The sequence below is a fragment of the Lissotriton vulgaris genome, unplaced genomic scaffold, assembly GCF_964263255.1.
Source record: "Lissotriton vulgaris unplaced genomic scaffold, aLisVul1.2 SCAFFOLD_410, whole genome shotgun sequence".
NCBI lineage: Eukaryota > Metazoa > Chordata > Amphibia > Caudata > Salamandridae > Lissotriton > Lissotriton vulgaris.
In genome coordinates, this window is record NW_028244089.1 from 259,538 (window position 1) to 284,921 (window position 25,384).

Genomic DNA, 25,384 nt, shown 5'->3' on the forward strand with positions numbered 1-25,384 from the left:
AGATTATGGGGAAGTAAGCAAAGGAGTTTATAGAGAAGCCCTAAGGAACTACCACTCAGAAAGGAAAAAAGTGCAAGGTGCTTACTATGAAGTGCGGATTAATAATGCCTCCAACTCCCCTCGCAAAATGTTCCTAATTGTAAAATCTTTAATGGAACCATCTTCACACACTATCATCCCTGAACCCACAGAAGTGCGCTGCATATAACCTTGCGGAATTCTTTCTGAAAACAATTTTACAAATATATACCTAGCACTCCAAAGATCAGATACACACTCCAACGCAATGCCTTTGAGTATAACCAGGCAGTGAAGAAAGCTGGACTCGCGAACCTTCCCACCCTCACCCATGAGAACTTCACACTGCTGTTTAGCAAAGTTAAATCGGTATCCCCTTGTGATCCAGCTCCTCCGTATATTCTGTCCAAAGCAGTAGAGGTCATCTCTCCGATCGTGTTGGAGATGGTCAACCTATCCCTGACACAAGGCTCAATGCCACCCGCATGGAAACATGCCATAGTCAAAGCCTCCTGGACTTGGGGGCGTGGCCACGGAGGCAACCAAGATGGCTGCCTCTGCATGAAGCTCCGCTGGCCGGGCTCCCGTAAAAGCATTTAATCATGTGATTATCCACATTTAAACCCACTCCCATCCTGCAGCAGCCCCTATTTGACGTGTATTGACACCTTCGTGGTTGCAGAGGACAGCGGGAGAAGGAGAAACGGCGGAGGGGATCGAGAGCCTCTCACTCTCGCAGAGGAATCCCTGACTGCTCCTGGCCAGACGGTGAGTGCTGCGCCTGTCGTGCCCCCTTAAGCTCTCTGCGCCCGCTCGCGGTGCTTGGTTTGCCCTGCCTCTGTCCCAGTTCCTCTGCGGGCTGGGCGGTGCGGCTCCGGGATCGCGCTAGCGGCTCTTGGGCCTGCGACGCGGTCCCGATCCGGGGCCTTGAGTTTTGGCCCTGCCCGTTGGGTCCGGGGGTCTGGGCTGGGCGCTCTGTGGGCCGCGGGGGTGGTTGGGAGCGGCGGCGGGCGCTGCGGGTGCCGGTACCCCCCTGCATTGTGGCAGCCCCACCATGGTGTCTCGCTGTCTTTTTTGCTGCCGCGATGCCCCAACCTGCATATGCCCTCCGGGGGCGAATGGGCTAGTTGGACTGCTGACGCATTTCTTGCCTGTGCCAACGGCTTGATTTGGCGAACCTCCTGCTATTGACCCATCAACGCCCATTATATAGGGTCAACATTGTGCTGGGTAGCCCTCAGGAAATCTCCTAAGTCTGCTGGATGAGGTATCTGCTTCCCCTTATTGCGGAGCCATTTTGGCATCTCTGCCCTATTATCACAGCTGCAGCCATGACTTCTCATTGCCATCAATTGATTTCCCAGTGGGGTTATGTGCTATAGGCGATCCCTGAACAGATACGAGATGCGCTTCGGGCGGTGGGGCTGATTTTCCACACCTATCTGCTGACGCCCCCACGTCATTGTGTCGCCTACTATGCGCCAATTGCTGCCTTGCCCACTCACTGGACTGCAATAGCGGACTTTCCTGCGCTGGCATTAGATCCTTCCTGGTTGTCTGGGGCCCTCGCCCTCGGCCGCGTTACTCCCAAGCGCTGCTCGGCTCCCTTCGACTCCCACCATGGGGAAAAAGGACCCTAACCAGCGCAAACTCAGCTTTGATAAGGCGTCCCTTCTCACCACTGATGCTCCACCAGGTTCCTCTTCAGGCGCTCTGGAGTTTGCGGATCGCGACAACGCTACCTCCTTGGTCACTGCCATGATGAATGAGATGAGGGTGGGTTTCAAGTCGTTGGATGGCCGGTTCGACAGTCTCGAACAAAAATTGGCAGACATGGGATCTAAAGTCCAGGCCCACGACCGTCGGCTGGATGTGGTAGAGTCTAGGGTCTCAGACATTGAGGATAACTCATCAAAATCGCTGAAACGGCTGGACCGTGTCGAAAAGATCCTCAAGGAAGTAGCCATCAAGAATGAGGACCTGGTGGCACGTAGCAGGCGCAACAATATCCGCATCCTCGGCGTGGCGGAGACGACGTCGACTGGACGGATGGATCTCTTCGTAGAAAAACTGCTTGTCGACCTGTTTGGCAGGGAGGTGTTTACGCAGGGGTTTGTGGTGGAGCGAGCCCATAGATCCTTGGGTCCTAGGCCTCGTCCTGGTCTGCCTCCTCGCTCTATCATCGCCAGACGCATTAATTTCCGGGACCGCAACGCTACCCTTCGAGCTGCACGTGAGAAGAGTGAGATCCAGTGGCAGGGCAGCACCTTGTCTTTTTTTCCGGACTTTACTTTTATAGTCCAGGAGGCGCGCCGGAAATATAATGGTGTCAAGGCTGCGCTTCGGAATTATGCCTCAAGTACGGTATGCTATACCCAGCACGACTAAAGGTGGAGGTTGCCAGTCGATTCCGCATTTTTGAAACGCCCACGGAGGCTCAGGAGTTTTGCCAGCACTACAAGAAGCAGGGATCAAGTGCAGCTTCCGCTACTGGTTCGCTTTCTCCGGTCCATGGCGATTCGCAAAACAGCGTTGAACTTTTCACGGAACCTGGGACTGGCTGAAGATCCATTATTGCATATCGTTTTGCCTTTTTCTTGCCATTGCATGATTATGTACATTCTAGGTTTATTCATATTCTGATTTACAGGTATGCCTGACTGACGTAGAGTTGCTGTCCTCATGGCGGATGCCTTTGTATCCTTGTTTTTTGGGGGTTTCTTTGACAGTGTTTATTTCCTTCCTATTAGGTCAGTGACAAGTATATTGATGCGTTTGATTGTACGATTGCAATGGGTTTGCCTCTATGGGGTTGATATGAGGCTGGCTGGGGGGTGGGGTTTGCTTTGTTTTTTTTATTTGTGATTGCTACATCATTTATCATAGAACTGAGTTGAGATGGAGTGGAACGCAGTCTAGACCATTCATGTTATGGTTTTCCAGATGGCCAAGTTCGGCCTTCAGCTCGGTCCTTCCGGGCTTTCATGATGTCCTGGAATGTTAGGGGGCTGAATAATACCAGGAAACGTAGATAGGTTTTCAATTATATCACTAGACACAGGATTGATATTGTTTTTCTGCAGGAAACGCACTTGGCCCCTTCTGACTCATCTTTACTTGCCCGGAGCTGGGGTACCCATTGGTTCTTCTTTCATTATAGCAGATATTCAAGAGGGGTAGCCCTTATCATACACAAGCGAGTGCCATTTGCTTTATCCAACAGCATCGTGGACAAGGATGGTCGTTACCTGATTGTCGCGGGCTCACTCTTGGGGTATAAGGTCACTCTGGTGGGGATCTATGGCCCCAATGCCGACAATCCTTCCTTTTTTCAAGATTTACAAGTGAAGCTCCTCACGCTTGATCCTGGTCTATTGATTATTGGAGGAGACTTTAACTTATTGATGAATCCTTCCCCGATGCCAAAACTAGATCACGTTCAATTTTGCTCGAACTATGCACACATTTCTCCCTAATTGACATAGAGGCACGATTATACCCACAACTTCCTGATTACACACACCAATCTGGATTCCACAACACCTGGACGAGAATTGATTACTGGCTCCTTGCCCCCGGGGTCGCTGGTTGGGTCGAGAACCTTCTTACCCTCCCGCGCATGCTGCCAGACCACTCTCTAATAATCCTTAAATTGAAGATCCCCAGGTTGGGTGGGTATGAGAGGCAGTGGCGATTTCCCGGGAGAGCATTGACTGACCCTGTTTTCACTGAGGAAATTCGACATGCCATTGTGGACTATTTCGACTTGAACACTGGGTCTGTGGAGTCTTGGGCGGTTCTTTGGGAGGGGTTCAAAGTAATTATTTGCGGAGTCTGCATCGCCAAACATGTGGGTGCTTTGAGGGATATCCGATCCACACTGTCTCGCATTGAAAAAGACATCTCGGCACTAGACGATGAGTTATTACGTAATCCATCGAGGGACACTGAGGCCAGACGCTTATCATTACTAATGGAGTTTCGTGAGGAGGCTGACAGGGAGCTGCGGTTTCTGACCAAACAGTACACAGCACGACAGTATGGGGAAGGTGACAGACCCCGCAAACTATTGGCACAGCTGCTCCGCCCCCCTTATCATTCGTCTTATATCACAGAGATCATAGGCTCGCAGGGAGAGGTACTCCGTTCCACACCAAAAATCTGCAACACCTTTTTATCCTATTACAAGCGCCCCTACACGTCCACTCTAACTGGGGTCTGGGAAAACCAGGGTGCATACACCAACGAGATCGCTATGGTGTACCTTGAAAAATACATGCAGGAGTTTTTGGCCATGCCCATCACTCAAGATAGTATAATTGAAGCCATTGAGGCATTGAGGGGTTCCTCGGCTCCAGGCCTAGACGGCTTTTCTGCCGACTTTTACAAAGCCTACAAAGAGGAATTAGTTCCTCGATTGGTGGAAGTGTATGCTGAGGCACTTGAGTCGGGATGCCTGCCACCTACGTTCAGAGAAGCAGTCATAATTCTCCTCCCTAAGCCAGGCAGAGATGCCACTGTGTGCAGCTCATATAGACCCCTTTCTTTATTAAATCTTGACTATAAGATTTTGGCTAAGGTCATCGCCATTCGGCTTTCTTTGTTGATGGAGTCTACCATATCCCCAGCACAGTCTGGATTTGTCCCACATCGCTCCACTTCTTTGAATTTGAGGACCCTGTTCTCTGTTTTGCATCGTATAGACCCATCCACTCCGGCTGCCGCAATCCTTCTGGACACTGAGAAGGCGTTTGATTCCTTAGAATGGCCCTTTTTTCTGTCCATCATGAGGCGCATGGGTATGCCGGATTGCTTTGTTTCCAAGGTTGCATTATTGTACACCGCACCCACGACCAGACTGCACCTCAACGGCACCATAACTGAACAGTTTTCCTTGTCACGCCGCACACGTCAGGGGTGCCCCCTATCCCCGCTGCTTTTCATCTTGGCGATGGACCCCTTGGTCCGCCACTTTCAAGAAAAACATCTGCACCGGGGACTCCAGTTCCGCACTGGTCCTCTTTTGGTTTCGCTATATGCGGATGACACAATTTTGTATGTCAGAATGCCCCACATTAATCTGGAACCTCTTATTTTGGAAATAACCCGCTTCGGCAAATTTTCTGGTCTCCACATCAATTGGCACAAATCACTCATTTTTCCGCTTACCCCGAGTACCACGGAGTGGAATTGCCCGTTTCCTCTTGAATGGAGCCGTGACTCAGTCAAGTATCTGGGGGTGCATGTTCATCTGGATACAGTAGCCATCATTAGACTAAATTATGGCAGAGCGATGGATTATTTAGAGGGCCAGATTGAAAGGTGGATCCGCCTCCCTCTGTCTATGGCTAGGAGGATTGCCATAATTAAAATGATTGTACTTCCTCGTTTTTTTTTTAACCTTTTTAATAACATCCCGTTTCCTCTCACTAAGATTTTTATTTCCCAATTGCGCTCAATGTTGTAGCGGTTAGTTTGGGGTGACAAAAATCCGCGGGTGTCCTGGCGGGTTCTTACCCTCCCATACGAAAAGGGTAGTTTTGGAGTTCCTGATTTCTATTTATATTTTTTAGTTGCAGAATGCTCATTTGCGTATTCTTGGTTCCACCCGGATGCCCGCATTCTACATTTAAAATCTGAGGCGGACCTGGTCCTGCCTGGATCGCTTTCCACGGTTCTTGCTAAGGGTTTCCCCCGAGACCTGCAAGACATACAAACTGTTTCATCTACCTGTTGGGCATGGGATAGAGTGCGCAGACTCCTTGGCCTGGGCCAACTGTACTCTCCTGCCCTTCCACTGCCCAATGCATATTGGCTCCCGATTACCGGGGAGACAGTGGTCAGGCACACCCTGGCCAAATTTCACATCCGCACCATTGGTGACCTTTTCCCTGAAGGTCACGCTTTCTCCACATCTGAAGACCAACGATTTTCTGATCGCTAATTCATGGACTCCTTTGTTTTGACCAGACTGCGATCCATGCTGCGAGCTGTGTTTCCCACATTCCCACTCGCTCCTGAGGACACCCCCCCCTCTCACACTTATCATCCAGCACCCACTGGGAACGCACCTGGTCTTAAATTATATAGATTATGCAGCGCCTCACTTCCCACTCTAGACACCAAGGTTCGCACTGCGTGGGAGGAGGATCTGGGAAAGCCCATATCAGACGATCAATGGGCACAGTGCTACAAAGCTACGAAGGAAGTATCTATAAACAGCAGGCATAAACTCATCCACTTTAAATTCCTCCCTAGACTTTATCACACTCCAGCACTTTTGTGGACACGGGACATGAGGTACTAGGCAGCATATTCGGAATAGTAGTGAGTTAAGGCCGACAATCTTTAGAGCTAGCCACTGAAGTACGATACAGACCAGGCCCCGCCGCAGTGCGCACTGTTGTCACTAGGGTTGCCCACACAGGGGGCTTCACTGCATTGGCCAGCGGCTAGTGGGGGAGGGGGGGCTTGGGGTAAAAAGCAGATACTAGATTGTGTTGTCACCCAGTCATCTCTGTGAGATGTCCACCATGACGGATTGCAGGAACGAACCGGTACGCCACCCAGCCTCCGAGATGTGGGCTAAAAGGCTGTATACAATCTTAATGGCAATGGAAGTGTTATACAATGCCATGGGTGTAATGGTTGACCCATCTCGATGTCGCGCATGTAATTCTGCAATAAAAACAAATAAAAAAAAAAAATCACACTCCAGCACTTTCTCACAAAATTGACTCTAGTCGCTCCCATCAGTGTCCCAAATGTAAGACCCCCTACGCCGACTTCGCCCACCTACCTTGGACCTGTCCCCTTTTACATGATTATTGGTCTCAGGCCTTCAGTGTTATTTTAGGACTGAATCTGATCCCCACCCCAGAAATAGCATTGCTGGGTTATGTCTCCAACTTCCCACGCACTGTTCGCAAGCTTGCAGCATTAGGATTTCTGTTGGCAAAAAGGGAGGTTTTGTTGCTCTGGTGTGCTAAACAGCCCTCGAGTTTGAAGTCCGGGCTCAGGAGCAAGGCTTTTGGCAATATGAATTGCGTGGAATAATCGACACAGGTACCTGGGCCATCCCGCCCAATTGATATTTGGGGACCATACAGCTCCTACATTGCTAAGATCACGGCTGATCAGCAGTCTCAGTTGGAGAGTCACATAGTCCCGGTGGGAGTGGGCTGAGATGGTGTGCATGTTTATAATTGTGCATGTATATTTTTCAGTTATTGATGGCCCTTTGTGCGGTTCCCTGGACTATATTGAATGTTTGGTCGTAGTATGTGTGAAGATGTGTCAATATGATTGTATAGGCCTTTATCCTTTTATTATGACTTTTTTTTTTTAGATTTTCTCTCGAGTAATGCCATTTAGTATTATTGTACAATCAGTGATACGCTAAACGATTTGCAGTGCCTTAACACCATGATGTATTTTGATATGTGGTATGTGTGCCTCCTCTCTTCTTTTGATGTTATTCATATGCTATAATATGTAACTCATGATGCATTCTTGGCTTATTATTTGGAAAATGATAAATAAAGTTAAAAAAAGCCCTCCTGGACTCCCTTTGCCGAGTAAAACTACAAACCAATCTCACTACTCCCCCGGTCTGAGCAAAATCCTGAAAAAACATGTCAATCAGCATTTCTCAGACTTTATAGAAACAAATAAATTCCTACACACCGCCCAAATCGTATTTTGCCCAAACAAAAGTGCTGCCTGGGGATGACTGCCTATGCCCCCACCCGCCCCCCCCCCAGCCACGCCACTGCCTCAGCGCAGCACATGCCCATTAAAATAATTAACAGCATAGGTGTCACAGGAATGGCTTTGAAATGTCTGTCTTCCATCCTCAAAGACAGAACAATTCGGGTCTTCAATGATCCTTGCACCTCGGACACCTTCCCTCTACAGTGTAGAGTTCCACAGGGTCCCTCCCCGAGTCCAACACTTTTTAATACATACATGCTCCTGTTAGCAGAAATTGTCCTGTCATACAACATATCATTGTTGTCCTACGCCAATGACACCCGGTTGGTACTCCAACCCAGGGACAAGACCCTCTTTCCCAATCTGGGACCTTGTCTGGAGAGAGTAGCTTATGCTTATAGGGATCAACCCACCCATCTTCACCTATGCTGCCAGTCTGTCTGAGCGCAGCTCCCATCCCCAAGGCGGTTATCAAGAGCCGGGGGGTATGGCTAAACATTTCACTGAGCATGGAATTCCAAGCCACTAAACTCTCCGCCTGCTACTTCGGCATTTTAAAAATGCTTCGTAAAATACGCCACCTGCTTCCCCTTAATTCTAGGAGGATCGTAGTCCAGGTATTGATCCTCTCCTGCCTAGACTACGGTAACTTACTATACCTGGGTGCCCCAAATGGTGTGATTAAAAAACTGCAGGTGTCATGCAAAATGCGTCAACCCGAGTCCTTCTTAACATCCACAGATGCAACTCAGTTCAGCGGGCCCTAGCAGTTTGCACAGGCTACCCGTTGAACAGAGGGTTTGATTTAAAGCCATCAACATCGCTCATTGGGCCTTTCAACAAAAAGGCCCCTTCATCCTTATAACATTGATCCCCCATACATGCCAAATAGAGTTCTTCGATCCTCCAACGCATGTGGCTGCTGTTCCTGCCATTGGAAGAAGACAAAGGCAGTTGTTTATCTTCAATGTGGCTAAGTTATGGAAAGCTCTACCCCTCAATCTAAGACTCACTGACAACAAACTCAGGTTCCGCATAAAGTTAAAAGCAAGGCTATTTGACAACCGATCTCCCCCCTGAACTTAGCGGTTGGATTCTGTGTTGCCTTTGCCAGCACTGGGATGCCTACGAGTAGTCATGAACTCTATAAATACAAAATAGAATAGAAACTACAATAGAATAGCTCTCAGGGTTAGAGTGATGCTTTGGTTTGAATAGTGGACACACATGAGAATCAACATGATGACAAGTTGCCATGTGTTTTAGGGAAGGATGATGCTCAATTCATCTTCAAATGGAACGAAATGTTTTATGCAGGGGTGGCTTCTCCATTAGGGCTCTGGGGCTGCGTACCCCTTAATTTCCAACACCTTCCTGTACAAATATGAAATAGATCGATTTATTTAGAGATATGATCATATCTCTAAAATCAATGTATTTAAGACTGGTCTGTCTGTCCAAGGATGCCTGCCCACCTCCCAATGAAGCAGGCAATAAATCAACTTTCTGAACTGTGACACACAAAATAGGGCTTACTGTCCTAAAGCCATTCATTGCCATTGTAGTCTATGGCAGTATCCACTGTAGGCCAGGGACGCTTTCAGCATCATGGTTTCGGGCGCTGGAGTCTCCGTCCCTGCGCAAGGGCAGCCGTCCATCATTCACAGGCATAGATCCCACCCTTTCCCATTCATCACATGTACGAGTGGATGTAAGCACGTGTATTTTGGTGCCTTGTTCTCTGTAATGGTAAGAGTTTGAAAAATCTAATCTTCTGTTATGTACATTGTGCTGAGATCCCTCGCCACGCTAACCTCCTCCACTGTGACACACCAGGACCCTGGCTGCATGACACTGGCCCCTGAGAAGTGGAGCGGCTGTATCTGTTCACCCGCAAAATCGATCCAAAATTGATCCAAAAGACGAGCAAGTCAGGGTTTTTGTTCCCTTGTGAAGTTGATCCAATTATCAAGTCAAGTGTGAGGCGAGAAATATGTGCTTACAGTAGGCAGTTATCTGCTGTATCATATTAAAACTGGCCCTATCTTCATGCCCTTAACAACATTAATGCCAAAAACATGGATTGAGTTACAAACAATGAGTGTTAAAAACATTGTCAATGCATATCAGCGATTTAGTTCCTCTCTTTTTTCACGTTTTACTTAATCTCTCCTTTTTGAAGAGTTAGCTATTGAATCATATTGTGTTTCTGTATTTTTTGTGTGCATACTTTGAGATGTGCCAGGTGTTCATGAAGGGCTTTGATTGAGATCTTTGATGATGACGCTGAAGCCAAAATAAAGTGTCTGCCAGTGGGTGGACCTCTCTGAAGAGCACACAGCACAATGGAGATGTATTCTAGTTGCAATTGCAATTCTGTGAGAATGTGTGTAAAGGGGTGAACAGATGGCAAAATATTTACAGGGCAAAAGCAAAAGGAAATAAATTGCTTAACCACTTGCATGTGCCGTGAATTTTTGCGCTGTGCGGGCAATTTTAAAAGTGGGTGGGATTTGGACGGCCCCTGGCCGTCCTCTGCACACACCCACCGTGACCCATGACGGCCGGAGGCCACCATGAGCATACAAGGGATTAAACGAGAGTGAGTGCAGTGTATGTTTGGAAGTGGTAAAGTGAGGGAGATGCAAGGAAGTGCATTCAGGCAAGAATGAAAAGAGGGTTTTGAAGAGGAAAGATAGGTGGTTGAAGATGTGCAGATGGCGAGATGTGCAGAGAAAAAGGGCAAATATATCTAACATAAAACGCACATAACTGAAGGCCAATACTCCTTCCACAGACCTCGATTCTATTGAAATTTCAGTACTGAAACAATTTCAAGGTTAATCTTTTATAACAAATCGTTGTTGTTACTCATTTATCTTAAACAGCCAACAACCCTTGACAAAGTCAATTGTACTAACAGGTTCTGGGTGTATGTCAGTTGTTGTGTTATATATCTGCAATTACATCTCAGAGAGACAACAAAATACTGATAGGTTGGTACACTATGGGAATCACTGAAATGTATTTTAAATGTTCCCTTCTAAAGAGCCCCCACATTATTCACCCCACTCAAAGACCTGTCTTCACATATTTCTATATGACTGATTGTAATCAGCAGCTCTGGGTCCTTCTCGAAGCCTGGTTAGAGCATTTTCTTCTAAAGTTGATGCCGGATGCAGTGCAAGACTTTGGGCAAGCACGCACTTTAAAAGGCTGAAGTTGTCACATTGTACAATTTGCACATTACATTAACTGTTGAACATATTAATTCAGTAAGATATAAGGCAGGAGGGGCGTGGCCAAGATGGCGGCGGAGTAGGACGCCTTTTCGACCCGCTCCGGCGCTGATCCGACAAAGCATCTTATAGCACGGTCCTGAGGGAGCGGTTTCACTTCAAAAGTGCTGCGGAGGTCCCCCTGGCATAGAGGAGAGGTTTGGTGCCATCGGTGGGGCGGAGAGACTTCAAGATCGACTACGGGACCGACTGAGCTCTGTGGCCTACGCGACCCCGGCCTTTCTTGGGTCTTGGCGGCCGATGTAGGAGGAGGGCGGAGCTCCTGAGATCCTGCCTGGAAGCTCCGAAGCTGGCTGAAGGTGGAGACCCGCACTGAATCGGCGAGGCAGCAGCTCTTGCTACTGGGGTGGCTTGGAGTCATCTAGCTTGTGGCGTGGAGCGGGCCCACGAGGCTTGGAAGAGGAGGTTTAACAGCGCCCGGCGGTGTTCGCCGAGAGGAGGCCCGGGACATCTGAACGCCGGTGGCGGTGAGACTGGGCAGTGGCGGTGGCCCTGAGCGAGACTGGTGGTGGAGAGAGGTGCCAGGTCGGCGAGCCCCGGTGAGGCCGGATCTGCGCATGAGGAGGACGCGGCCTACGGGATAGCGATGGCATTCATGCATGGCCGCCATTGGACTTTGGGTCGTCCGCAAGCTTGAGCTTTACCCTGGTCGCCTGTGAAGCCTGGGGAACGAAGACCTGGGCTGCTGTATGGGCCGTGAACGTTTTTTTTTTTCAGAAGTACTACGGCCTATAGTTCGAGGCTTGGTCACTGGGATCACGGGCCCAGGTTCTAGACTGGGACGAGCGGCGGGGCCCGCCATCTTGTTTGATGGCGCTTGGGTGCTTGGGTGGAGTGCTGCTTGCTGCCATGTCTAACGTACAGCGCAAGGGGCGCCCGGGGAAGGATGGCACTTCGAAATCTTCCCAGCAGCTGGCATCCCCAGGAGCTAGTGGTTCCTCGAAGCAATCGGACGATGAGGCGCCGGTGACGAAGGCTTTTATGACCAAACTCTTTGCCTCCATTAAGGAAGACATCTCCGAGCTCCGCGCGCAATTGGCCTCCGATCTGCGGGAGGTGCGGAGGGACGTGGACGGTATAGGCGAGAGGGTGGCGACTCTGGAGGACCATGATCTAAGTATGGCCAACGATGTGCACCTGTTGCAGCAGGATATCATCCGCCTCACCGAGCAGAACCTGGACTTACAGATGCACACGGAGGACTTAGAAAACCGTTCCCGCAGGAACAACATCCGTATCCGAGCTGTGCCCTGGGATGGTGAGGCAGGAGACCTGCGTGGATATGTCCAAGACCTGTTCCTCCAGATACTGGATGAAGAGGATACGCGGGAAATTCAGATGGACAGGGTGCATAGAGTGGGGTTGCCCAGACGAGGGGGGGGGGGCCCTTCTGACATTCTTGTATGTGTTCATGACTTTCAGGTGAAAGAGCGTATCCTCCGCAAAGCCAGGGCAATCACGTCATTGCAGTTCAGGGACCATCGCCCTCAGCTATATCAAGATTTAGCGGCCTCCACACTCCGGAAACGAAGGGAGTTCCGCCCAGTGACTGCCTTTCTGAGAGAGCGTGGCATCGCTTACTCCTGGGGACATCCATTTCGAATCATCTTTCGATGGCAGAATCGTCTCGCACAGATTCGCTCGCTCCAGGTGGCGAAGGACCTCCTGGGCCTGGAGGATGTACCGCCTTCGCAGGAAGCAACTGCTTCTCCGTCTCGGAGACGCCACCGCTCGTCTTCCTGGCACAGGGTGGGCGCTTCCCCTGATCGGCGGCGACCGGACCTCACTACCAGCCTGCAGGAGCGGGGCAACGCGGTGGCATCGGTGGCTTCGGCTACATTAAATGATACGCAGCAGAGCTCCGGAGTGGCGTGACCTCTTTCTTGCTGATGGATCGGCGCCGGAGGGGTTCTGGCCTCCTGGTCTGGGGGTATGAATGTACTTTTGGAGGAGACACCCTTGACCGTGGCCATGGGGGATACCGTATTGGTCCCCCCTGCCAACTTCCTGAACGGAAGGCCCCTTGCGGACTCTGGACTTCTGGACACGATGAGTACTGTCTTTACTTTCACAGTTTTGCTTTTGTTTTTGCTATTGGTTGTTTTTCGACTGGGGGGGGGGGTTGGAGTTGGGGAGTTTGGGGTGTTGGGGGGGGTCCCATGACGGTGGGAACGGGGGTCTGCTGGATGGATGGCTGCTGGTGTGCGTGCGAATTGGCAACGTGGATAACATATCTGTGGTTGGATGGCGAGTTTTGGGTTATGGTGGGGGGAGAGTGGCGGACTCCCTGGACGTCCCTTGGATCGGGGGTTGTCTATGTATGGGGAGGGGGACAATTGGAGTGACAGGAGACATTTTTGGGGCCCATTTCTGTAATGCCGATTAGCATAGGGACATGGAACGTTAAGGGCATGAATTCACCGCAGAAGAGGCAGAAGGTGTGGAAATATGTGGTGGATCATCACCTTGACATAGTGGGGTTGCAAGAAACCCACTTAGCACGGAAAGATGAGATGCGGCTCCGCCATAGGGCTTATCCCATTATTTATAGGTCCTCCGCCGCTACGAAACACAGGGGGGTGGCACTCCTTTTCCGAGCTGCGTTGCACTTTCAACCTATGGAGGTGCGTCACGATAAGGAGGGCCGTTGGTTGATGGTCAAAGGGCTTATTCAAGGTCGACTGTGCACTTTTGTGGTGGTGTATTTGCCCAACGTAGGTCAGAATAAGTATGTACAGGATTTGTTGTTGAAGGTTGGAGACTTTGCGGAGGGTCATCTATTCTTGCTGGGGGATTTTAATCTGGTGTGGGACAAGGATATGGACAGCTCAGGGGGGCATAGGGCGGGCACGGGGGTGTTTTCTGCCTCGACACAGCATGAGATGGGGGAGCTGGGACAAGTTGATGGCTGGCTTTTTTTCACCCTACCACAAAGGATTACACATTCTTCTCCCACGTGTATCATTCCTATTCCCGGTTGGATTCCATTTTCCTTAGCCAATCTCTACGCGGGGACGTGGTAGATGCCGCCATTCTTCCAAACTCTGTTTCGGACCATAGTCTCTTGGTGCTTAACCTTCGTTGGTCGCCTACTGGTGTGTCGCATAGGAAGTGGTATTTCCCGGCGTCGGTGATCAGGGACGATACATCTAATCAAGCCTTGCGACTTGCTATCAGAGAATTCTTTGACCTTAATCCCCCGTCGGACACCTCGCTGTCGACCACATGGGACGCCTTTAAGGCTACGATCAGGGGCACATGTCTGGGACTCAACTCGCAGATAAACGCTCTGCGGAGGAAGGAACGTGAGGCCTTGGAAGCTGAGGTGGTCGAGCTCGAACGTGCTCACAAACTCAACCCCTCGAGGGTGACCCTCCGCCCGCTGACAGCGGTGAGGGGCAAATTAAAGGCGCACTATGCCAATAGGGCCGAGCTTACGCTTTTGCGACTGGGGCGACAATCATATTCATGCAGTAACAAGGTTGGTAAACATCTGGCGCGGCAACTGCGGGATAGAAGGGAGCGGGAATACATAGGAGGGATCAGGGATGCTGCAGGTGTGCTGCAACATCGGGACGGAACGAAGGCGAACATTTTTGGACGCTTTTACGCCGAGTTGTATACGGGTGACAACCTGGATGCAGAAACACAAAGAGGGTTCTTACGACGTTTGCCGTTACCTCGAGTATCTAGAGAATGGAACGACCTATTGGAGGCGCCAATTTGAAATTACAAAAGGCCCCGGGTCCGGATGGTTACACTGCGGTCTTTTACAAGACGTATGCTACCGAGCTGTGTGATTTTCTATTTGCTTTCTTTAATGATATGGCGTCGTCCGGAATGAACACAGGGACCCTGGCCGAGGCGGTGATCACGGTCCTGCCGAAACCAGGGAAGGACCCGGAGCATTGTGCTTCGTTTCGCCCCATAGCCTTACTTAACATTGACGCAAAACTATACTCGGCGATTCTGGCGAGCCGCCTACAGGATCTGTTGCCGGCGATTATCCACCCAGACCAATCTGGCCTTATTAAAGGCCGCCAGACCCACGATAATACCCGTAGAGTGGTTCACCTCATCGAAAAGGCGGACAGGTTCCGCATACCGGCTGTGCTGGTGGGCCTGGACGCGGAGAAGGCCTTCGACCGAGTGGATTGGGGCTTTTTGTTTAATACGCTAATGGCCTTCGGCTTTTCTGACAAATTCATCACTATGGTAAAGGCAAACTTTTGCAGCCCACGCTCGAGAGTGGCAGTGAATGGCCACCTATCGGCCTTCTTCCCACATTCGCGGGGCACCAGACAGGGGTGTCCCCTCTCTCCCCTGCTGTTCGCGCTCAGTATTGAGCCTCTGGCGATGGCGGTGAGGGAACATGAAGGCGTGAAGGGAATACCGTTCATGGGAGAGCAACATAAAATCTCGCTCTTCGCGGACGACGTTCTGCTCTCGGTGGCGGATCCGGCTGGTTCCTTGCCCTGCGTTAGGGAAATTTTGCTTGAATTTGATGATGTGGCGGGATTTAAAGTAAACTATGGCAAGTCTTACATTTTGAATCTGACTTTATCGCAAACTGACATGGCTCAAGTACGGGCGTTGACACCATTGGCGTGGGCATCCGGCTCGATTGTTTATCTGGGAGTACACCTGACTCCGACGGTGGGTAAACTGTTCGCGGCCAACTTCCCACCCCTCCTGACGAAGACCCGGGCAGAATTGGATAGGTGGAACCCTAAATTCCTGTCCTGGTTAGGTAGGATACATGCGATTAAAATGGTCCTTCTCCCCAAATATTTATATCTGTTCCAGGCTCTACCTATTCCGCTGGATAACGCCTACTTCCGACAGCTCAAAACGCAGATACTGAAATTTATCTGGCAAGGGGGCCGAGCCCGTCTGTCCTTCACAGTCATGCGCCGACCTCGGTCGGAGGGTGGGGTTGGTCTCCCAGTCCTGCACCTATACTATAAGGCTGCCCAATTGCGGGTCATGGTGGAATGGTCGCAGCAGCTATCAGAAAAACATTGGCTGCATATGGATCGGAGTGTGGCGGGTCGGTCCATCTGGGATTTAGCCTGGAAACCGAAGAAAGACCGCCCCTTGAATGCCTACATTTGTACCCCCACGGGCACTACGCTGAAGGTCTGGGACACCTTGGCTGGCGATGAACGGTGGACAACCTTCCCATCTCCGTTCACGCCATTGCATTTCAACCCGGCCTTTCCACCGGCGCTTGCCGAGGGACCCTTTGACGCATGGAGGGAGGGTGGGTGCAGGGCGCTGCTTCACCTGTTTCATGGCTCTGATCCTTTGACCTTTGCTAACTGTATGCGGGACTACCAGGTGCCGCAGACTGATAGGTATAGGCATGTCCAATTGCTACACTGGGCCACGTCACCAGAAGTGCTGGAGGCAGCTACGAGGCCTCCCTCGAAATTTGAGGCTTTTCTGCTACGGACGTCTACCATGAAGGGAGCCATCTCCTTCCTATATCAGTTATTGCTTCAATCTGAATTGTCACCTAGGCCACGATATATGGAGCAATGGGAGGAGATGGTGGGAAGGGATGTCACCGACACCGAATGGTCAGCGCTTTGGAGGGATGTGAACCAATTTAACCACTCGATCCACTTACGGGAGGCTCACTTAAAGACTCTCACGCAATGGTATATGTGCCCAACTCGGCTCCACCGTACCTATCCGGCTGCCTCGGATAAGTGCTGGAGGGGATGCGGACTTCTGGGGGGCTTCCGCCACATCTGGTGGGACTGCCCGGTGATCAGGCCGTACTGGGATGAAATTCTTTCCCATATCAAGGATATCCTTCAATATCCTATTGAGGACTCTATGGCCTTTGTGCTATTGGGCCTGCGGGACCCCGGTCTTGAACACCAGACGCGCTCGGATAAAAAGATTCTGTGGCAGTGCTTGGGGGCAGCCAAGCTCACACTGGCGGCGGCGTGGAAACGGAAGGAGGCACCAGCGATATCCCTTTGGCACGCGAGACTCTGGAGGCTTTTGAGCCTGGAAAGAATGGCGGACATCTTCCTCGGTAATTACAAGAACTTCAAGCACGTGTGGGGTCCCTTGGTAACCTTCCTATCTACTGGCTTGCCTTCGGCTGTTTGCCCAGCATCGTTGAGATCCTTACACCTCTTCCAAATTTAGTGTGTCTGCTGAATGAATGTGGTTTGTATGCGTCACCGTCATGGGGGGGGGGGGGGCTGGGGAGTTGCATTTTCTCTTTCTTTTCCTCTGTTGCAACCGAGGTGCCTATTTTCACCGGTTGGTGCATTTCCATGGCTTTGTATAGCCTGAAGACCTGCTTGATGGGACATTTTGATTTAGCGAGACTCAGCACCTATGTGGCTTTTTCTTATGGCTTTTTTTTTTGCAGGTACCTGGACTGATTGACTGATCTTTATCTCTGCGATTTAGCGTCACCACCGTTTTAATTTGCTTTTTTTCCCCCTGTGTGGGGACATGTGCGGCACCTCGGTGCGGCTTTCTTGTGTTGTCCTTTTTGTTATATGCAAAATAAAAATTTTAAAAAGATATAAGGCAGTTTTTAATGTGTTGAATATTTCAAGCCTATGCGTTCCCACTGCTTTATGAGCCTTGCTTCATCACTAAGTTAATTTGCTGTAAAATGCACCATTTGCAAATCTTTTTTCAATTTTTTCTCTGGAGGATCCAGTCTGGACCCCACGTTTGTCCATTAAGCTTGCTTGCGTCGCTCACTTCATAAAGGTCATACCAAACGTTTACGCTTCACCACTTTTAAATGCCACCAGCCAACACTATGCGTTACTGATCCTGAAGTGCATGCCCATTTTAATTTGCTCAGTGGTCATAACATGTTCAAATACGGCTCTGCTTGGACTATTGTCTGGAAAGCCATAGCTGTTGAGTGGACATAAGTTTTCTGATGGAAAACCTGGTCACCTCCTATGAGTCTAGAAGGAACCCCTCCTGGTATGTGCCCTTACTATCTTGATAAGATGCCTGATTAATATTGCTTACCTCGTTGAAGTGGGCGTCCTGCGTGGCAGTCAGCCCGAAGCCGCGCTGCCTGCTCTCGAAGTCCATCAGGCGTGAGAGCAGGCGGTATGTGATCTGCACGTCGTTGCCAAAGAAGAGCTCCATCTGGTCAGTGACGGCGCGCAGCCGGTGCGCCAGCTTCTTGGCTTCAATGGTGTTCAGCTCGGTCTCATTCTTCTCCAGGCTCTCCAGCTGCGGAACATAAGAACAGGCTTTTAGTTATTGAATTCAAGGACCAGCTGAGACTATAGCAGAGTGTGCCCCCACCCCGCCTGCCTCTCAAGCCGCAAACCTGCAGAATGAGAATTGCACCAAGCAGAGAACACACAGGCTACAGGGTACACTTGTTTACTCATGATGCTATCATGTGCATTCACATTGGACAGATATGCATGCTCTCTGGACAGACGTGCATACTGCTTAACAATATCTGTGCCATTACTAGAGGGAAACATCCAAATGCAGATCAGAGGAACCCTACTTATATGGAGTGAGGCGAAGCCCAGCTTCACAAAACAAAGAAATGCGGCTGTGATGGAGAAACAAGAGTCTTATGTGTTAAGAAGTGTTTCCCCAGGACATTTCCACATTGGTTTACATCGCAGCAATGGCATGTTAGCATCAGCACATGAAAATGCGTGTCGTTCACAGGAATCATGATGTGCTCCCAATGAAAGATGAAAAGCAGGATGTAGCCATGTTACTGGAATCCTTCCTGAGCATGGTGCTAAAGACCACCATGACATGGAGCAGGGCCACTGTACGCCTTCATGAGATCACAGGGGCACTCATGGAAGAGGACAAGTGTGCGCCTTCATGAGATCACCGCTTCACAGGGGCACTCATGGAACAGGACAAGTGTGCGCCTTCATGAGATCACCGCTTCACAGGGGCACTCATGGAACAGGACAAGTGTGCGCCTTCATGAGATCACCGCTTCACAGGGGCACTCATGGAACAGGACAAGTGTGCGCCTTCATGAGATCACCGCTTCACAGGGGCACTCATGGAACAGGACAAGTGTGCGCCTTCATGAGATCACCGCTTCACAGGGGCACTCATGGAAGAGGACAAGTGTGCGCCTTCATGAGATCACCGCTTCACAGGGGCACTCATGGAACAGGACAAGTGTGCGCCTTCATGAGATCACCGCTTCACAGGGGCACTCATGGAACAGGACAAGTGTGCGCCTTCATGAGATCACAGCTTCACAGGGGCACTCATGGAACAGGACAAGTGTGCGCCTTCATGAGATCACCGCTTCACAGGGGCACTCATGGAAGAGGACAAGTGTGCGCCTTCATGAGATCACCGCTTCACAGGGGCACTCATGGAACAGGACAAGTGTGCGCCTTCATGAGATCACCGCTTCACAGGGGCACTCATGGAACAGGACAAGTGTGCGCCTTCATGAGATCACAGCTTCACAGGGGCACTCATGGAACAGGACAAGTGTGCGCCTTCATGAGATCACCGCTTCACAGGGGCACTCATGGAACAGGACAAGTGTGCGCCTTCATGAGATCACCGCTCCACGGCCTCAAATCAAATACACCTTAGACTTCACCCAAAGATGCAGACTTATCGGGTGCTCCAGGCCATTATTCTAATTTCATGGCTCTAAGATTTCAAACCTCGATTGGATTGATTTTGTGAGCACTTCCGACATTCTTTGTTGCCAAGAAACGTGGATGATAAAGGGCTTTCAAATTGATGGGTACTATGCCCTTTTTGACCAGCCCTTGCATCACAGGCTGGAAAAGCCAAGGGCGGCTTGCCACTTTTATATCATTCACGATTACTGGTTTCAAGGCCTCAATAGTTTGGTCGTCTTCTCTCTTCTTGGTAACACTCCTAGCTTCCTCTTCTGAGCCTGATATCCTGTTGGTAAATTTGCATTGTAATGTTTTTAATCAACACACTCCGGTTGCAATAGAGCAATTTGATTATTTGTTAGATTATTTTTTTATGAAAGTTAAACGCAAAATGATTTTACTACGTGTTAGGGATTTTAATATACCTTTATGTCATCACAGTGGATTGCGGGTCTGTGGTTTTAGGAACCAAAAAAATGAAAACGTTACACATTTTAAGCATACGCTGTATGGGGAGGCCCTGAATACATACCCTTATACTGAAGCATGAGTTAAACTTTGCTTGTGATTTGGTTTACAAGGAGAAAAGTAGTGCCCGATCTTAACGGGAAGCTATAGAGGTAGCATAACCTGCTCCACTCCTCCTTGATTTTAAAGTTGACCTGTCACTCCAGTAAACTATACCTGCCTGTACGGAAATTGTGTACAGGCCCCCCAAATTCTAATTTAAACCAATGAAGTGGTCACTGCCATCAGAAAATGTGCCCTGGAGAGGGCACCAAGCCCAGACAGTGTCCCCGCTGACATCTTTAAATCTAATATCAATCTATGGGCACCCCTGTTAACAAACGTTTATAGGAGTGATGTGATGGGCCCAATCCCTGGCTCGTGGAGGTCAGCGAGTATTGTCCCAATTTATAACGAGCATTGGCAAAGCCAATAGGTCTTACAGTGGCTTTGCTTTTGGCAGTATCTATTTATGAATTGTGGTCTCGCGACTGTACTGTGAGGTTTTTATATTTTATTGTGTTTTATATGGCTTATGCTGAATAAAGAAAGTATGACTGGTAACACAGCTTCACAGGTGCACTGATTATAGCTACACAGGGATGCTCATGGAACAAGACAGATACACAAGTATGACAACACAGCTCCACAGGCGTACGGATCACAGCTCCATATGGACACTCATGGAACTAGACAGATACAGAGTACGATAACACAGCTCCACAGGCGCACTGCTCACAGCTCCACAGGGACACTCATGGAACTAGACAGATACACAGTACGATAACACAGCTCCACAGGCGCACTGCTCACAGCTCCACATGGACACTCATGGAACTAGACAGATACACAGTACGATAACACAGCTCCACAGGCGCACTGCTCACAGCTCCACAGGGACACTCATGGAACTAGACAGATACACAGTACGATAACACAGCTCCACAGGCGCACTGCTCACAGCTCCACAGGGACACTCATGGAACTAGACAGATACACAGTACGATAACACAGCTCCACAGGCGCACTGCTCACACCTCCACAGGGACATCGATGGAACAAGACAGCTGCACCACTATGACAAAACAGCTCCACAGGCGCACTGCTCACAGCTCCACAGGGACACTCATGGAACTAGACAGATACACAGTATGAGGACACAGCTCCACATGCGCACTGATCACAGCTCCACAGGGACACTCATGGAACTAGACAGATACACAGTATGAGGACACAGCTCCACATGCGCACCGATCACAGCTCCACAGGGACACTCATGGAACAGGAAAGCTAAACAACTGTGTGGTATCACACCTCAGTAGGTACACTCATGAAACAGAGCAGCTAACCATCAGTCTGACATATGAATCACAGCTTCACAGGGACACTCATGAATTGAAACAGGAATGCTATACCCCTGTGGGGTATCACAGCTCCATAGGAACACTCATACAACAAGACGGATGCACAGTACGACATCAAGGCTCCACAGGTGCACTGATCACAGCTCATCATGGAACACGACAGATACACAGTATGACTTCTACGCCCCACAGGTGCACTGATCACAGCTCCACAGGAACACTCATGGAATAGGAAAGCTAAGCACCATTCTTACATAAGACATCACAGTTCCTCAGAGACTCCTGGAAGATGGCAGCTATACACCAACATGGTTTCACAGTTCCATATTCACACTCATGGAACACGGCAGGTATGTACCAGTGTGATATCACAGCTCCACAGAGGCATGCGTGGAACAAGGCAACTATACAGCAGTAGGACATCACAGCTCCTCAGAGGCACTCATACATCAGGGAGCTATAGACCTCTATGTGGAGTGGTGTGGCTCACTGGTTAGAGGCGGCAGACCTGTAAGCAGAGAATGGCCCGGGACCAGGGTTCAATTCCCAACGCGGCAGGGTCGTGGACCAGGGTCAGCAGACTCGATAATTCTCACCTCGGTGCCTACTCTAACCAGGGATCACACTCAGCAACTCTGGGCATTAGCTTGCCTCATCTCCACAACGGCCCCCCACATACGCCAGGGATGCCTGGTTTCACCTTGGAGATACCCAGTAGGGACCATCTCACAGGGAAAGCCAGGACAGGTTCCCCAGCGGTCTATTGCGCAGAGATACTCCTTTGGGAGTCGATTCTAGCGCGTTAGAAACCCACAATTAATTATGACATCACAGCTCCTCAGAGGCACTCATACATCAGGGAGCTATAGACCTCTATGACATCGCAGCTCATTTGGCACCCTCATACATCAGAGAGCTTCAGACCTCTATGACATCACAGCTCCTTGGAGACCCCATACATCAGAGAGCTATAGACCTGTATGACATCACAGCTCCTTGGAGACCCCATACATCAGGGAGCTATAGACCTGTATGGCGTTATAGTTACTCAGAGGCACACATACATCAGAGAGCTATAGACCTGTATGACATCACAGCTCCTCAGAGGAACTCATACATCAGGGAGCTATAAACCTGTATGACATTAGACCTTCTCAGAGACGCTCATAAATCAGGGAGTGAAGACCTTTATGGCATTAGAGCTCATCAGAGACCCTCATATATCAGGGAGCTATAGACCTGTATGGCATTAGAGCTCCTCTGGGACCCTCATATATCAGGGAGCTATAGACCTGTATGACATTAGAGCTCCTCTGGGATTCTCATACATCAGGGAGCTATAGACTTGTATGACGTTAGAGCTCCTCAGAGACCCTCATACATCAGGGAGCTATAGACCTGTATGACATCACAGCACCTCAGAGAACCCCATACATCAGGGAGCTATAGACCTGTATGGCATTAGAGCTCCTCAGAGACCCTCATACATCAGAAAGCTATAGACCTGTATGGCATTAGACCTCCTCCGAGACCCTCATATATCAAGGAGCTATAGACCTGTATGGCATTAGAGCTCCTCTGGGACCCTCATATATCAGGGAGCTATAGACCTGTATGACGTTAGAGCTCCTCAGAGACCCTCATACATCAGGGAGCTATAGACCGGTATGACGTTATGGCTCCACAGGAAAAGGAAGAAAGACAAGGACATCAGCTGTACCCAAGTCCCTTCTTTTTGACCTAGGTCCCTTATTTTCGACAACTAGTGTTGGTAACTATGGAAGAGCAGTGTCCAGGGCACACAAATGATATGCAATACTGAAATTGACTTTTGCCAAAATTCCTTCTATTGAATGGTATCGCAAAAAATGCGACCCTCACCCCACAGTCTCTTGTTTTTACATTTCCCACATTATCTTAAACATTCAACTTAACTGGAAAACACATTTTGTTTTTGAGTATTCGTTTTCATGAGCCCCAGAAACACCCCAATAACACTTTAAATACAGAAAGGTAGCAGCTGTGTTGCCACAGACCTGTAGGTAAAGCAGCATCAAATGAAATAGCGTTCTGCCTGTACGCTTTTCTGCTTCTATATTGTCAACATACTGGCACTGCCACTAAATGTTGATGTCACCACCGTTGTTTCTCAAGGGCCTGCTTTCTTTTTAGAAATGTGGAATTCTTTGGCTTAACAGTTCTTGCTATAAATTGAATGAGAGACAAGGGTGGATGGTAGAAAGCCAAGAAATATATGGCATCGATTAACCATCTTGTATACTCTGTGTCTGAATCACAAAGCTTTTTCAAGGAATATTTGCACTTACTCTGTCTTAGACACGAGTTCCATCTGAGTATACTTGTCTGTTTGCAAAGCATTTTCTGTGAGTGTTTCCCAGAAGTATGGCATGCTTACTCACAGAACCCATGAGCAAGCCTCTCTTTCTCATGAAAATGTGTGAGCAAGTTGTGCCTAAGACACACCGGCCCATAGAAAATACTTTGCGAGTAAGGTCTGGGTATTTAGATGCTGGCTCAGACTGTTCCCTTTGCTATGATGTGCTACTCTGCTGGGCCTGCTGCTCACTATGCCCTAAAAATGGAAGCTTGCCCTTTCTGAACTGGGCCCTCATAACTGGTAAGCACCTTCTGTGATAGGAATGGATTCAGCTAGGTGCACAATCCAGACAGGCGACTCAATCAGGGCATGCCAAAGAAAGTCATCATAGCCACCTTCTATGCATTTCACCGCTGAGACACACATGCATACTTATAGTCACAGGCATGTACATCTGCATACAGACATAGATGTAGGCGCACAGGTGCATATTCACATAAAGGCATATGAAGTGAAACTACACGAAAAATGTTCCTCCCTAACAAGCGACTGGAAGATGCAAAATGTGCGCCAGTAGAAGCAAATGTATTTGTCTCAGCCAAGTCAGAAACTTCTGCTCAATCAGAAGCCAGGATATTGAAGGAGGCAGAGGCTCCTTCCCTGTTCCAGCATTTGACTGGGCATAAGGGTATGTGATTGATGAGACCCTAAGCTCCATTGGCTGCCATGCTGCACAATTGTTAGACCTGACAGCCTTGGGGTGGTCTTCGCTCCAACTTGTTGTCTTCCTCCTCCACTTTTCTGACCTAGTTTTTGCTGGTATTAGGACTCTGCACACTTTACCACTGCTAACCAGTGCTTCACACTTCAAAGGCACCACTGGGTATACGTGCTGGACCCCAGACACCACCACTGAAGCACTCTTTTCGGCCTGTGGATACTCTGCCAGGAAGAAGGACTGATGTGCTGATGAAGGACTGCCGCTCTGATGGACTGCACTATCCTGGACTCCTGCTTTGCAGTTCTAGGGGAAGGGAGTGGTCCACAGGAAATACCAAGTCTATATCAGTTTTCACGTTTCATGTATTGAGGAAAACACACTCAAAAAACTCTGGACCGCTTGAGTTTTGTAACAACTAAGTCTTTGAAGGGGGTGATGAGTGCGTTTGATCAAATTGTAAATATCCTTAGGCTGAATCCTTGTTCTTGTAATAAGAATCCGGAGTCCAAGCGATGTAGAAAAAATACTTTTATTAAATAAGGTTTAAAACATGAACAGCCGACACGTGTTTCGCCCCCTGTGGCGATTTGCGCCGGGGCTTTTTCAAGGCTATTTACAGTGTCATATATTCGTTTTACAGGTCTTCAAAGAATTAACTTTGTTTTCAAGAACTCTTATTATATGTCAAGTTTCGATTTCTCAGGATATAATCCTCGCTTCTCGTCTACTTCCTCCGCTCGGGATCGGCCGCTTTCGCGTTTGGTAACCCGCCTGCTGCCACTTTTGAACCG

The 25,384-nt window shown here is 49.3% G+C and overlaps 1 protein-coding gene across 1 annotated transcript in view; it reads right to left on the reverse strand.

Moving 5' to 3' along the window:
- Positions 1 to 25,384, reverse strand: part of CELSR3 (cadherin EGF LAG seven-pass G-type receptor 3) — a 690,139-nt gene that overhangs the window by 160,514 nt on the left and 504,241 nt on the right. Inside the window, exon 18 of the mRNA XM_086948740.1 lies at positions 18,051 to 18,260. Coding sequence (XP_086804866.1) covers positions 18,051 to 18,260 — 210 coding nt within the window. The remainder of the gene's footprint in view (positions 1 to 18,050; positions 18,261 to 25,384) is intronic.